At 39.4% G+C, this 15,882-nt stretch overlaps 1 protein-coding gene across 2 annotated transcripts in view; it reads right to left on the reverse strand.

The window, feature by feature from the left end:
- The window catches only part of LOC127509450 (uncharacterized), a 62,936-nt gene that overhangs the window by 9,956 nt on the left and 37,098 nt on the right, over positions 1–15,882 (reverse strand). For both annotated transcript variants that reach the window (XM_051888184.1, XM_051888185.1), the window contains exons 12-16: positions 13,445–13,522; positions 13,006–13,086; positions 10,686–10,790; positions 10,397–10,474; positions 9,017–9,055 (exon numbers count right to left, since the gene is read on the reverse strand). In XM_051888184.1, coding sequence (XP_051744144.1) covers positions 9,017–9,055; positions 10,397–10,474; positions 10,686–10,790; positions 13,006–13,086; positions 13,445–13,522 — 381 coding nt within the window. The remainder of the gene's footprint in view (positions 1–9,016; positions 9,056–10,396; positions 10,475–10,685; positions 10,791–13,005; positions 13,087–13,444; positions 13,523–15,882) is intronic.

Raw genomic sequence — 15,882 nt, forward strand, 5'->3', positions numbered from 1 at the left:
TAACGCACAGACGAAATGACATCTTGAAAAAGATGCAGGGTTCGTCTGTGAAGCTCTTTTAGGAGGGGAAAAATTCAGCTCTCTTGTGCTGAAGCACACAGGGAGTGTCACGATATGTTCGGGTACACCACTCCCCGAACACAACGGAGGAACCGGCCCAAATTGCAACAGACACAATGCTGGGAATTGGAAATTGTGTGCTGTAAAAACAGCAGTTGAGAGCTTTAAGCTCAGGCTCCTCGGGAAGCTCGCGACCTCGCTGAAGTGCCGTCACACCAACACAAGAAGAAGAAATTTTCCTTTCTTTTTAGCTTGAAGAATTCACTGAAGTCTGAAGCTGGAAACACACTAGATGGCTCCGAAGCGAAAGACAGAGTGCGATTGCATCTGCTCCCCTATTTATACCACCTGGTGGGGGCGGTGCGCATTATGCAAATATTGCACGCCAACTCCATTGGCCTGTTGTAGTTCACTCGAAGCTGATAGGGCTCTCTAGCGATATCCCAATTCATCGGTCACTACTGACGTACGTCGAACGTGACCGACTGAAAGGGAACAGTCTGTTGCGTATTGTCACGGATCTACCGTGTAAAGAAGACGAGGGATGCAGGATACAAATAACATTAAAGTTTACTGGAGAATAACCGGCAGCAAACAGCATGACCACATTCAATAACCGACACAGGATGCACAGAACGGGGAGTATAAATACACAGAATGATGAGGGAGCTGAACAGGCACAGGTGGAGGAAGTTAACTAATCAGGGACTAACAAGAACAGAACAGGTGCAAACAATACAGGACATCACACTATAAACCCAAATAAGTTGGGCAAACTCAAAAAATTTGAGGTAATCAGTTACATCAATTTTTTTAAGTTATGATGTTTCCAATTTTAAGTAAGCAGAACTTTCAAGTTTTGAGTTTGTAGTACTCATGCATGTTAATTGCTCCTAACTTGAAGTACTGAGTTAGCTAACTCATACATTTTGATAGCAATTAACATAAAACATTTAGTTAATTAACTTTTTTATTTTGAGTTCTTGCAAATCAAATGAGTTATTTACTTCACTGTAAACCCTAAAAAAATACAAAAAATGCCAATTTGATAATTTGTTATCATGTTAACGATAGCATGGTATATAGCACTTACTGAATGAGCACATCAACTTAAAACATGTAACTTACCTGCTCTCATACCAAGCTGAATTCGCTACTTGTCACCATGATGGTAACTCTCCAAAAACCCACATTAACAGAAACTCTTCTAAATTAGCATAACAAAACATTAATCACTACTAAATCTCCCTTACCATTAATCTTGCACACCAAAAAAAACAAAACAAAACAAAAAAAACATTATATAACACTTAATTCGAGTGTCATGGGCAAAGCATGCTGGGAAATAGAAATCCCAGTCCAGTTTTAGTTAAACTTAAGTTAGTCTAAATTAAAAGAACTCAAAACAATGAAACAGTTGAGTTTACTTGAAATATGTCAGTGCTGTGAACTCAAAAGAAAAAGAAAGTGCTAAATACTCATAGCATTTAATTTAACTGAACTAATTTGTTCAATTTAAGTATGTCCTACTCAAACCAATTAAGTATTTTGAGCATTAGGGTTTACAGTGCATGGTGACACTTTATGTTCAAAAAGAACACAACATGGAGAAGCCACACAGTATTTGACAGCTGGATTTACAGAAATCATTTCACTTCTTCTGTCATTTTTGACCGAAAATGTTTATATTTTGAAAAATCGTAGCTTCATCGGAATGAGATGACACTTGGTGTCACTTTTGTCGTATTAGCAATATGAACGCATATGAATGGGAAATGTGAAAAAATATGAAAACTTAGAATCTTTTGGTGGTACAAACTAAAAATCAGCTGGTAAGACTACAACAGAGAAAATTATGAGAATATGTGAAATAAAATCAATAAATGAAAAAAAATACAAAGGAGGCTCTCTCTCTTTCTTACACACACACACACACACACACACACACACACACACACACACACACACACACACACACACACACAGAGATAGATATGAGCTGGTAAGACTGCAACAGAGCACATTTTGAGAATGTGAAATAAAATGATTAAAAAAAAATACAAAATAGTGTCTCTCTCTCTCTCTCTTTCTCTTTCTCACTCTCTCACATGTACACACAGAAATGAGTTGGTAAGACTGCAACAGAGCAAATTGTGAGAATATGTAAAATAAAATCCAAAAATCTCTCTTTCACACTCACACACACACAAATGCATCAGAGTAAGACTGCATTTATTGAAATAAAATCAATAAATCATAGATCAAAAAAATCCAAAAGAGACTCTCATTCGCTCTCTTACACACACACACACAGAGAGAGAGAGAGAGAGAGAGACACACACACACACACACACTCAAGGTCATTCCAGGAGCAGAGCCAGGCCTAAGCTTGGCCACCCCGCTCACAACTGCTGCTTCTGTCTCCTTCTTGACAAGAATTGCCTTTATTTAAATGCAGAACCGTCTTGCTAAGACCTCAAAAAAACGGGAGACTTTTCAGACGAGCACTCCAACTTCGCCTCAGTGCCATGCGCAAATCAAACGCGCGCGGAAAGGATACTGGTGCCAAATGAGCTTCAGCAGAACAACAGTTGAACTGCGAACATTATAGCCTACGTCAGTGTTTCTCAACTGGTGGGTTGCAAGGCCGTTTTGAGTGGGTCGCAATGTGTGCAGTCAAAGAAACAACAACAACAAACATAATGCTCTGTTTTTCTGATGCCACTTTTATTTTGAAAGACGTGTTTGAAAGCCGGTGACACTCCTGTCAGATGCGGTGAGAAACACGTTGTCCTTATTCAGTATCTGCGGTCAGATGATCTATGTAAGGCTGTATGTCAGTAAAACTCAGAAAAAACTTACTTTCTTGTCGTGTCAGCCATTATACTGTGCTCGCGGCGTGCACTTTTCAATCACGCGCAAATATGGGCGCTGTAGATATCACTTCACTATAAATAAAGCGCAAAAGAAACTACGAGCATGCAACATCATAGTTCTGTTGTCAATTAAGTCATGAAATAACCAAAAAGGCGATTAAAGCTGCGTCAAAACTGTGCATGCATGTATGTATTTATTACATATGTATGCATGTATGTATTTGTTATATATATATATATATATATATAATATATACATATGCGTCACGTCTCTGGACTAAAATATTCTGCTATATGAGATCACAATATAAGGCACAAGCTGATATGTAATTTTTTAATGTATAAATAAATGTGATAACTGTGCATTTGTTCTAGACGATGCAAATGTAGTTAGTTTTTGAATCAGACAAACTAAGAATTGCTGAAGAGTTTGATTATAAAATTCAATGAAGGTTGAATAATCCTTGAACTACAGTATGTAGTTATCTGCATGTCTCATCCATGAAGATGCAACAATGGAGAACAAGCTATTGGGGGTTTTGAGAACCAGAACAAGCTGAATGAACAAGTTGAAATTTAGCTATAGTGTAAGCCCCTTTATTAATATGCCTGCAGGTGAGGAATAATTTTTTTTAAATGGTCATATTCACTCAGCATTCCATGATCTAATTCACTATCTCAATTACAATTAAATACAAATTAACTGTATTCAGTTGTGTTGTAGGCGTAGTCCAGTACATTATAGTCAGACTCATTTTTATGTTGAAATAATGAAGATTTCTGTGCCACCCCAGACTGGTTGCTGGCCCCTGCCTGGCCACCCTATGACAAAATCTTGGCTCCGCCACTGGGCCATTCACAGTATTTGTTTATGAAACAATCACATTTCTCCCTGCCTATTGCCACTGCTACTATAAGATCAAATGATCAAACATTCTCCCCAAGTAACCACCAGGCCAATCAAAGAATCTGTTTTATAGCACCAAAAACAGTGAAGACCTGGCCACAGTTCATTCTTCACCAAAATGACAAGAATATACACTGCTCAAGAGACCCTGGAGTACTTGCTTTAGTCAAGTGAAAATGAAGAAAACAGTGAACCAGATGACACTTCTGATGCAGAGGAAGACTTTACAGAGGCTGACCCTGATTTTGAGATCACAGAGGAGAAGCATTCAGATGAGGATTCAGTGGAGGAATGCCCTGAGGAAGATGCAATTTTTTTCTAAAAATGGGGAAATACACTACATTGCCAAAAGTATTGGGACACCCCTCCAAAACATTGAATTCAGGTGTTCAAATCACTTCCATGGCCACAGGTGTATAAAATCAAACACCTAGGCATGCAGACTGCTTCTACAAACATTTGTGAAAGAATGGGTCGCTCTCAGGAGCTCAGTGAATTCAAGCATTGTACCGTGATAGGTTGCCACCTGTGCAATAAGTCCATTTGTGAAATTTCCTCACTACTAAATATTCCACGGTCATCTGTTAGTGGTATCATAGCAAAGTGGAAGCAATTGGGAACAACAGCTACTCATCCACGAAGTGGTAGGCCACGTAAAATCACAGAGTGGGGTCAGCACATGCTGAGGCGCACAGTGTGCAGAAGTCGCCAACTTTTTGCAGAGTCAGTAGCTACAGACCTCCAAACTTCATGTGGCCTTCAGATTAGCTCAAGAACAGTGCGTAGAGAGCTTCATGGAATGGGTTTCCATGGCCGAGCAGCTGCATCCAAGCCTTACATCACCAAGTGCAATGCAAAGCGTCGGATGCAGTGGTGTAAAGCACGCCGCCACTGGACTCTAGAGCAGTGGAGACGTGTTCTCTGGAGTGATGAATCACGCTTCTCTGTCTGGCAATCCAATGGACTAGTCTGATGGACAAGAACGGTACTTTCCTGACTGCATTGTGCCAAGTTTGGTGGGGTGGGATTATGGTGTGGGGCTTGGCCCCTTAGTTCCAGTGAAAGGAACTCTTAATGCTTCAGCATACCAAGACATTTTGGACAATTTCATGCACCCAACTTTGTGGGAACAGTTTGGGGATGGCCCCTTCCTGTTTCAACATGACTGTGCACCAGTGCACAAAGCAAGGTCCATAAAGACATGGATGAGCGAGTTTGATGTGGAGGAACTTGAATGGCCTGCACAGAGTCCTGACCTCAACCCGATAGAACACCTTTGGGATGAATTTGACCTCACAAATGCGCTTCTAGAAGAAGGGTCAAAAATTCCCATAAACACTCCTAAACCTTGTGGAAAGCCTTCCCAAAAGAGTTGAGCCTGTTATAGCTGCAAAGGGTGGGCAATCTCCATATTAAACCCTACAGATTAAGAATGGGATGTCATTAAAGTTCATGTGCATGTAAAGGCAGGCATCCCAAAACTTTTGGCAATATAGTGTACTTTGGAGTTTGTCTCCTCCACCACAAACACCAGGAAGAGCACGAGCAGAGGAGATCATCAGTAAGACACCTGGTCCCACAAGGTATGCCTGTTCAAGAGCTGAAGACATAAAATCAACATTTGAGTTATATTTTCCAAGATCAATTCAGAACATTCTAGTTAGAATGACAAATTTACAGGGGTGTCAAGCGTTTGGTGATCAGTGGACTGACATTGCCTGGATTGCAATGGAAGCTTTTATTGGTCTTCTCATCCTTGCTGGTGTTTTTAAATCCCATGATGACGCAACGCCTGTGGCATGGTGAGATGGGGAGAGCAATTTTTCGGGCTGACATGCCACTGAAAGATTTTGAGAGATTGTCAAGTGTGGACCATTTTAATGACAAATCAACAAGAGCTGCAAGAAGAGAAACAGACAAGCTGGCACCCATCTGTGAACTGTGGGAAAAATGGGTAGAAAGGCTTCATATGATGTATAATCCAGGCTTGAATGTAACAGTAGATGAATGCTTGCTTGGGTTTAGGGACCAGTGCCCATTCAAACTATATATGCCGAGCAAACCAGCTAAATACAGTCCTAAATTCTGGGCAGCCTGTGATGCCAAAAGCAGTTACAGCTACAATATGCAGGTGTACATTGGCAAACTGCAGGAGCACAACACGAGCGAAACCTGGGTAGACGTGTGCTGCTTGAAATGCTTTGTGATTTTGAGGAGCACATTGTCACGTGTGACAAGTTTTTCACCTCCTATGGTCTTGGCACAGAGCTCTTACAGAGAAAACTAAGGATGATATGAACTGTGTGAAAAAACAAGCCAGAGGTGCCAAGTGCATTGGTGACAAGAACAAACAGGACTCGTTTTTCATCTTTGTTTGCGTTCACCGAGACACACACCATCGTGTCCTACTGCCCAAAAAAGTTATTCTTATAAGCACTGCATACAAGGATGCAGCAGTCAGTTAACGAGAGGACAGAAAGCCGAAAATTATTCTGGACTACAACACTACCAAAGGTGGAGTGGACAATCTAGACAAGGTATGTGCTATATTTTTATAATTGTATAATATTTGATAACTTCTGTTCTAAGCTAAATGGTAAACTGAACTTGAAATTAATTTGGGGGAAAAAACAAGTAAATTGCACTAGATGACAGAACATTAACAAAAATGTTGTGCATGTGTGTGTGTGTGTGTAATATTTCAGAATGTTGCAACATACACATGTGGACGGAAGAAAGCTTGCTGGCCCATGGCTCTCTTCTTCAATATAATCGATGTCTCAGCCTACAATTCATTTGTGCGAAGGGAAATCAATCCCAACTGGGGACAGGGGAAAAGTTACAGGAGGAGGAATTTTCTGGAGAAGCTGGGGAAAACGCTGGTGTACCCCTTCATGAAAAGAATGCAAAACATTCCTTGCCCTCCAGCCTCTCTGAGCTTCCTAAGAAATGTTCAGGATTCCATGGATGAGGAAGCTGGTCCCTCCAAGGCTGGTGCCTGCAGAGCTGGTTCCTCCATGGCTGGTCCCTCCAGAGCTGGTTCCTTCATGGCTGGTGTGTGTAGAGCTGGTTCCTCCATTGCTGGTCCCTCCACGGCTTGTTCCTTCACAGCTGGTCCCTCCATGGCTGGTGTGTGTAGAACTGGTTCCTCCATTGCTGGTCCCTCACGGCTGGTCCTTCCAAAGCTGGTTCCTTCACAGCTGGTCGCTCCATAGCTGGTGTGTGTAGAGCTGGTTCCTCCATTGCTGGTCCCTCCAGAGCTGCTTCATTCACAGCTGGTCCCTCCATGGCTGGTGTGTGTAGAGCTGGTTCCTCCATTGCTGGTCCCTCCAGAGCTGGTTCCTTCACAGCTGGTCCTTCCATGGCTGGTGTGTGTAGAGCTGGTTCCTCCATTGCTGGTCCCTCCAGAGCTGGTTCCTTCACAGCTGGTCCCTCCATGGCTGGTGTGTGTAGAGCTGGTTCCTCCAGAGATGGTTCCTTCACAGCTGGTCCCTCCATGGCTGGTGTGTGTAGAGCTGGTTCCTTCCATGGCTGGTGTGTGTAGAGCTGGTTCCTCCATTGCTGGTCCCTCCAGAGCTGGTTCCTTCACAGCTGGTCCCTCCATGGCTGGTGTGTGTAGAGCTGGTTCCTCCATTGCTGGTCCCTCCAGAGCTGGTTCCTTCACAGCTGGTCCCTCCATAGCTGGTGTGTGTAGAGCTGGTTCCTCCAGAGCTGGTTCCTTCACAGCTGGTCCCTCCATGGCTGGTGTGTGTAGAGCTGGTTCCTCTATTGCTGGTCCCTCCAGAGCTGGTTCCTTCACAGCTGGTCCCTCCATGGCTGGTGTGTGTAGAGCTGGTTCCTCCATTGCTGGTTCCTCCAGAGCTGGTTCCTTCACAGCTAGTCCCTCCATGGCTGGTGTGCGTAGAGCTGGTTCCTCCATTGCTGGTCCCTCAAAAGCTGGCTCCTTCACAGCTGGTCCCTCCATGGCTGGTGTGTGTGTAGAGCTGGTTCCTCCATGGCTGGTCCATCCATGGTTTGTCCCTCCATGGCTGGTGCCTCCACAGCTGGTCCTTCCATGGCTCATCCTCAATGACCGGTCACTCACAGAAAAGAAAAAGGTGCCAAATGTGCTGGTCAAAGGATGTGAAAACCAGCAGTTTTTGGATAAAGTGCAAACTTCCAAGAGACACTGTAATACTGTCTGTTGCATGTGCAGCAATGTGTAATATAATTACTGTTTCTATGTAAATAGTTACAGTTATATTTATGTATGGTTATTTCTATTTGTATTCCTGTTTTTCTTCAATTCACTGTTTGATAATTATTGCGTTTGCGCTTATTTTAGCCTAACAAGTGTTCCTGATATCTGTTGCTTGTGCAGCAATGCATAAAATAATTACAGTTTGTATGTAGTTAAAATTGTTTATTATTATTGCATTTTTTCCCCTCTTTTTTAAATCTACTGTTTGATAATGATTGTATTTGTTGTTGTTTGTTTATTATGTGTTTGCTGTTAAATCATAATCGCTGTTCCCTTCTGAAGTTTTATTAACATTTATTGAATTACATTGAATAAAATATCCAATAATTTCAAAATGTTTATATAAAGTGTTTTGAATTATCACTATCCATTCCTTATTTTGTTAGACTTTTTAATTATCGAATACTGAGTAACAAAAACGCTTTCTATGTTTCCTTTCTAACAAGATTTTAATGTTAGACTGCGATCATAATGTAAAACCTGATACTTATCTAACCAAAAATATCTAAAACTTGACAAAAAGTAGTCTTTTAGAATGTCTAGATATATATATCTAAATGCAAACCTAAAAAAAGGAAGAAATAAGGTCTAAAAAACAAAATCCAAAAGCCTCTGTATATATCTATATAGGGAGCTAATACAGGAGGTTATGCAAGTTTTTATTTTTTAATACCTCAAGATGGCACAATTCTCACTTCAAAAAAATGGATTTTATATGTCTTCACTCTATTTTAATGTGAAATATTGCATTTATTAAAAAATAGTCAATAAATAAAGAAATTAAAAAAATAATTCTAATGGAAAAAATAGCTCATTAAAATTGTTTAAATATTGCATAGTATCATAAAATTCCCTTAAAATCATAAATAATAATCAAAAAATATTATTGAACAAAAATGATTTTCCTAAAAAAGAAGAAGAAGAAGTAGTTACATTTCAAGGCTTTTGACCGCAAAGAAGCCAAGTGTGACTCTTAGATGAAGAGGGCCAGATGGTTAAGGTGAAAAGCATATAAACAGAAAAAAAAGAAAGAAAAAAAAAAAATGCTGTTAATAACAGAATAGAATATATTTGAAGCCTTATATGCTAAACTGCTTTACATATTTTTCACATTTCTACTTTTTTTTAATTATTATTCCATACCTCATAATGACAAAACAAAAGAAACTAATACAGGTTTGGAACAACTTGAGGGTGAGTAAATGTTGACAGAATTTTCATTTTATGGTGAACTATTCCTTAAGGAAAACTGATTTTTTTTTTCATCTTTCCTTTTACGCTGACCAGTTCTCTATGTCAGTTATAAACAGCCTCACTGCATGATGCAGATTCACTGTTGGGACGTTGTTATGTAGATGATGAACGGTGCCAGACATGATGCTTGGAATTGAAGTTCATCAGACCAGAGAATCTAGTTTCTATATATTCGTATAACTACTTCCTCCATTCCAAAAAAAAAAAAAAAAAAAAAAAAAAAATGAACACAAGTGGAGAAAATTCTCCCTTCTGTTACAAGCTCTCTGTTCTCTGCAGGTTCCTCCTCATAGCAGAAACTATTACGGCATATCAAGAGCTAAACCGGTTAAGACATGCTTATTTGGCATGTAATACCAGTAAATTGTCTACTGCAAATTTTAGTAAATTATGTTGCATGATTTATTTAAATACTCTTGTCCCATAAATTTTACATCTGAAAGGAAAACTGCAGATGCAAATATAATCCTGTCCACACCTTTTCAGCACTAATTTTTCACTGCATTTTTTTTTTCTTCAAAAAAAAAAACGGTTTGCACTGGCTCAAGCTGTTAGTAAATCTGACCTCAACTGTCAATGTGATATTTCAGTTTTTTTAAACAAATTTTCAAAATGAATCGCAAACCTGGTCCTTTCTTTTTCATTATGGTATATGGAGTGTAGATTGATGTGGAAAAAAATAAAGCATTTTAGCAAAAGTCTGCAACATAAAATGTGGGGGAAAAAAATGTAGGAATCTGAATACTTTCAGACATCACAGTTCAGTCTCATTACAAAATCACCCATCATGACCAATGAAGTGATCATTAAGAAATTAAAAAGTCTAAAGGGTATATCGGTTTTATATAACAAATTTTCCTTATTATAATATAAATAATGATTTATACATTTTACATAAACAGCATTGTTTTAATGCTTTAATTAGTTAATTTGCATAAATAAGACATCACAGTGATCTAATTTCTTCTTCTCCTCAACATTTTTTTTATGATATTTTTTAATAACAGATTGGGATAATAAAGGACACTATGAGCATTGTAAGTCAGTGATGGATAATACCTGGCACACGGTTGTCAAAGTACACTATCATCTTCAGAACTTCAATAAATACAATGACACAGGTCCATCCCACGCACTCTGTTGATTAAAAAAAAGCACTTTTGATCAGCACAAAACAATTTTAGTGTATTCTAAATGTAAACCTTACAAAAAAATATTTGTCCTTGCATAAAAGCAGAAAAATTGTGATTTCCCACAACAAATCTATACTTCAAGAAAGTGTTTTTTTTTTTTTTTCTAAATGAAAAAGGAAAATTTCTAAAAATAAAATTAAGTAAAGTTAGCATACCTTTCTCCCTTTCCAATATGGTTAGATGAATATAAATCACAAGAATGATATCCAGGAGTGTTATTGTTATCATCCACAATAATGTTATCCATCTTTGGCGGAGAACTGTGAATGAAAAGATCACCTTCTGAATTCATAAACTCTCACAGGTCACAAACTAGAACTGATCTCAAATCTATTACAGATCAATTGAGAAGAGTCGGCAAAATTTTACACAATTGATGTTCTTAATGCATGTTATTGGTCTTATTGTGAACAATTCATCATTTTTTTTTTTTTTTTTTTTTTGGAATTGTAATGAAAAATGTCATAACTTCATTTTCCTATGATATGACTCACTTGATGTCTATGACATATGCACTCACTATCAGATATGCCGCCATTCAGTTACAAACCACTTTCTTTTCACAATACAATCAACAACCAAAATCAAGTCCCTGATTTTTTTTATATATATATACAGTATCTCACAGAAGTGAGTACACCCCTCACATTTTTGTAAATATTTTATTATATCTTTTCATGTGACAACACTGAAGAAATGACACTTTGCTACAATGTAAAGTAGTGAGCGTACAGCTTGTATAACAGTGTAAATTTGCTGTCCCCTCAAAATAACTCAACACACAGCCATTAATGTCTAAACCGCTGGCCACAAAAGTGAGTACACCCCTAAGTGTAAATGTCCAAATTGGGCCCAATTAGCAATTTTCTCTCCCCGGTGTCATGTGACACGTTAGTGTTACAAGGTCTCAGGTGTGAATGGGGAGCAGGTGTGTTAAATTTGGTGTTATTGCTCTCACTCTTATACTGGTCAATGGAAGTTAAACATGGCACCTCATGGCAAAGAACTCTCTGAGGATCTGAAAAAAAAAAAAACGTTGCTCTATATAAAGATGTCGTAGGCTATAAGAAGATTGTCAAGACCCTGAAACTGAGCTGCAGCACGGTGGCCAAGACCATACAGCGTTTTAACAGGACAGGTTCCACTCAGAACAGGCCTCGCCATGGTCGACCAAAGAAGTTGAGTGCACGTGCTCAGCGTCATATCCAGAGGTTGTGTTTGGGAAATAGACGTATGAGTGCTGCCAGCATTGCTGCAGAGGTTGAAGGGGTGGGGGGGTCAGCCTGTCAGTACTCAAACCATATGCCGCACACTGCATCAAATCGGTCTGCATGGCTGTCATCCCAGAAGGAAGCCTCTTCTAAAGATGATGCGCAAGAAAGCCCGCAAACAGTTTGCTGAAGACAAGCAGACTAAGGACATGGATTACTGGAACCATGTCCTGTGGTCTGATGAGACCAAGATAAACTTATTTGGTTCAGATGGTGTCAAGCGTGTGTGGCGGCAACTAGGTGAGGAGTACAAAGACAAGTGTGTCTTGCCTACAGTCAAGCATGGTGGTGGGAGTGTCAGGGTCTAGGGCTGCATAAGTGCTGCCAGCACTGGGGAGCTACAGTTCATTGAGGGAACCATGAATGCCATCATGTACTGTGACATACTGAAGCAGAGCATGATCCCCTCCCCGGAGACTGGGCCGCAGGGCAGTATTCCAACATATAACGACCCCAAACACACCTCCAACACGACCACTGCCTTGCTAAGGAAGCTGAGTGTACCTAAACCCTATTGAGCATCTGTGGGGCATCCTCAAATGGAAGGTAGAGGAGCGCAAGGTCTCTAACATCCACCAGCTCCGTGATGTCGTCATGGAGGAGTGGAAGAGGACTCCAGTGGCAACCTGTGAAGCTCTGGTGAACTCCATGCCCAAGAGGGTTAAGGCAGTGCTGGAAAATAATGGTGGCCACACAAAATATTGACACTTTGGGCCCTATTTGAACATTTTAACTTAGGGGTGTACTCACTTTTGTGGCCAGTGGTTTAGACATTAATGGCTGTGTGTTGAGTTATTTTGAGGGGACAGCAAATTTACACTGTTATAAAAGCTGTACACTCACTACTTTACATTGTAGCAAAGTGTCATTTCTTCAGTTTTGTCACATGAAAAGATATAATACAATATTTACAAAAATGTGAAGGGTGTACTCACTTCTGTGAGATACTGTATATATATATAGTTTTTTCACCCCCCAAAAAAATATCACAATACAGTAGCGTCAACAGGAACTCCTGTTTCATGGTGCCTTTAAATCATGGTTTAGCAAACATTATGAATTAAGCATATATTTTTATATAAGCATTGTATTTCTATTCATACAATATTCAAAATCACAAACTCACACATACGGAAGTATTATGGGTTTTACTCTTTTCATAAATAGAATAATGATATGATAATGTATTTCAGCATTTACTTACATTTGAATTTTGATTGAAGAAGAGGTACAACTTGTAAACAGATCAACAGTAGTGCTTGAACAAATAGCATGATAAATAATGCTAAAATAAGAGAATAAATCTATTATTTTCCCATTCAAAAAACAAAAAACAAAACAAACAATAGTCAATAATAATATGTCACTAAAATACATATGATTGCTCTGAAGTTCTTAAACATGAATGTTAATATCACTGAAATAAGTGTCTAGTGGTTTTCAGGAGCTCTTAATGACTAAATTCAGTTTTCACATTCATGTCAACATGTCATTATACAAGCAGGTCTACATCGAGCTGACATTGGCTGAATTACAATCAACTGGATTTTAACACAGAAAAACAGAGTAAGCAGGTGGAATTTAAAACTACTTGTTGCATATCAGTGTAATTAATTATGAAGGGATCAGTATTCATGTGTTACCTAGAGAGGGAAGTCCAAATAAGAAGATCAACAGGATCAACTGACTCAAAGACAACAAAAAACTCCCCGTGAAAAAATCTAAAAAAAAAAAGGGGGAGAGAAAAGTAAGCATGAACAAAAGAATGAATTACAGGATTCTAACTACATTGACTGTACAGGAACCTGCTCTTTCTCTCTCTCTCTCTCTCTCTCTCTCTCTCTCTCTCTCTCCTTGGTTGTTCATTTTGAAATGTTTAAACACTATTTTTTGTGAAAGCTCTCCCATCTACAGAGTGATGGAGAGTGAATGAAATCTGAGGTCTGCTGACTGGTAAAGCTAAATATCTGTAAGGCTAAATGTTTTGGCTATAGTCACATGATGTCAAGTACTTTTTATATTCTCGTGACACCACAAAGTCTTATCAAAGTAGACATGACACACGTCCAGTCAAGGCTGAAGTTCATCTGTCAAACCTTAATACTACGCAGTTTGCGTTGGGCACCAACTCCCAGGGGGGCACCAGCTTTGCTCAAAAATAAATAAATAAATATATAAATAAACTAATATTCTGTAGGTAATATAGTAATATTACTATTTTATAGTAGTATTAGCTTAAAAATAAATGTAAACAGAAACACAGACATTAAAAAGAATTATTGAGAACGCAGTAACTTAAAGGGGGGGTGTAATGCTATTTCATGTATTCTGACGTATTTACACTGTTAAAGAGTTGCATTCTCATGTTAAACATGGCCAAAGTTTCAAAATACAAATTGGACGTATGACGGAGTATTTCTGTGCCAAATCCACTACTTCCGGTTTCGGTACAGGATTCTGAGAGTTTTTTTCGAGTGTGTCCTTCATGACATCAAAAGAGAGCGAAATTCCTTGTATAGGCACTTCTCCCTGATAAGCATGCACACACACATCTCCCAGAGCAAGAGCAAGAGCACGTCTATCAACGCATTTCGTTAGGGATACGGAAGCCGAGAGATTTTTCAACAATGGCTGTGTCCCAATTCAGGCGCTGCACCCTTTGAAGGCTGCATACATCATCGAGGCAGTCTCATTTAAGAAAAATAACTGTTAGATTGCAACGTAAGAAAGAAATTACAGTATTTTACACCTCACAATGAATATCAGTCAATTTTATTATGGTTACTTTTCTTAAATATGACATCCTTGATGACGTATTCAGCCTTCGAATGCGACCTCCGAAGGACGCAGCCTCCGAAATGAGACGCAGCTCCTGACACCAAAGGAGTGTGTTTTTGGTTGTGAGGGAAAGATTACCTTTTTCAGCTTCCCAAAGAACCCAGTGTTAAGGGAACAATGGATAAAGTTTGTTTTTCCGAGGCAGAAACAGAGTTGTGCACATGTGTTTGTTTGTTCCCAGAAATTCGGTGATGAATACTTTGTAAACAAGTCCCAGTTCGGCGCTGGATTTGCAGCTCACGGGCGGTGAGTAAAGCTGCATCAGATGTCTGTGTTTTGTTGGCAATCGGCGCACAAGTTCAAAAAATTTAAACAACACAAACGTTTTTGTTCCCTTTTTATTTATAATGATGTCGCAGCTAGCATGCGATCTCTACGCAGAAGCTGCGCACGCTCGTGACTCTTTAGCTCCGCCCACAGCATTGACGGCAGACATGCCTGCAGGAGCTCGGCTTTTTCCAGAAAGACTCGGTTTAGCATATCTATCTTATATAAATATGACAAAACTAAAGACTTTTCGGCGATATGAAGGATGCATTGTTCTTCTATATGTACTCAAGATTAACATGAGATTGGCAGAAACTGTGTGTGATACCCCCCCCTTTAAGTGCACGAAACACGTGTCGCCCCGCTTCTCCCCGCCCCACCTCACACTGACAACAGCAGGCTGGCGCTGAAAAGCGAAAAAGAAAAGAAAACAAGATTAATCATGTGCATCATTTTTAGGTATGCTCACAAACATGTGGAACTTTATATTTCTAACTATTGTAGTTAATAGGTGAGATTAATTAAACGTGTTTAACGACGTTAAGGATTTGACCACATCTGCCTGATTGGATACTAATGCAATTTATATAATTTCAATATTTAATGTGCTAGGCATTGGATTTTGAACCATGGTAAAGATATCTGTAGCTAGATTTCACGATTCCTCAATTCATTTTGAGTGCTCGATGTCGCCAAAATATTAAATAAAAAGTAAAATCATAATTAAACTATTTTCTAAGGCTTCACGATATATTACACAATTTAAAATATGATAATATCCAATCCTGAGCATCGGAGCTGTTGTTCTGCACGCGGGGGTGAATGACACCAGGCTGCGGCAGACAGAGGCGCTGAAGCAGGACTTCAGGAGCCTGATCGAGACGGTACGAGCCACATCGCCCGCGACGAGGATCATCGTGTCCGGACCGCTTCCGACGTACCGACTAGGACATGAAAGGTTCAGTAGATTATTTGC

Source organism: Ctenopharyngodon idella, chromosome 3, assembly GCF_019924925.1.
Source record: "Ctenopharyngodon idella isolate HZGC_01 chromosome 3, HZGC01, whole genome shotgun sequence".
In the NCBI taxonomy this organism is placed as follows: domain Eukaryota; kingdom Metazoa; phylum Chordata; class Actinopteri; order Cypriniformes; family Xenocyprididae; genus Ctenopharyngodon; species Ctenopharyngodon idella.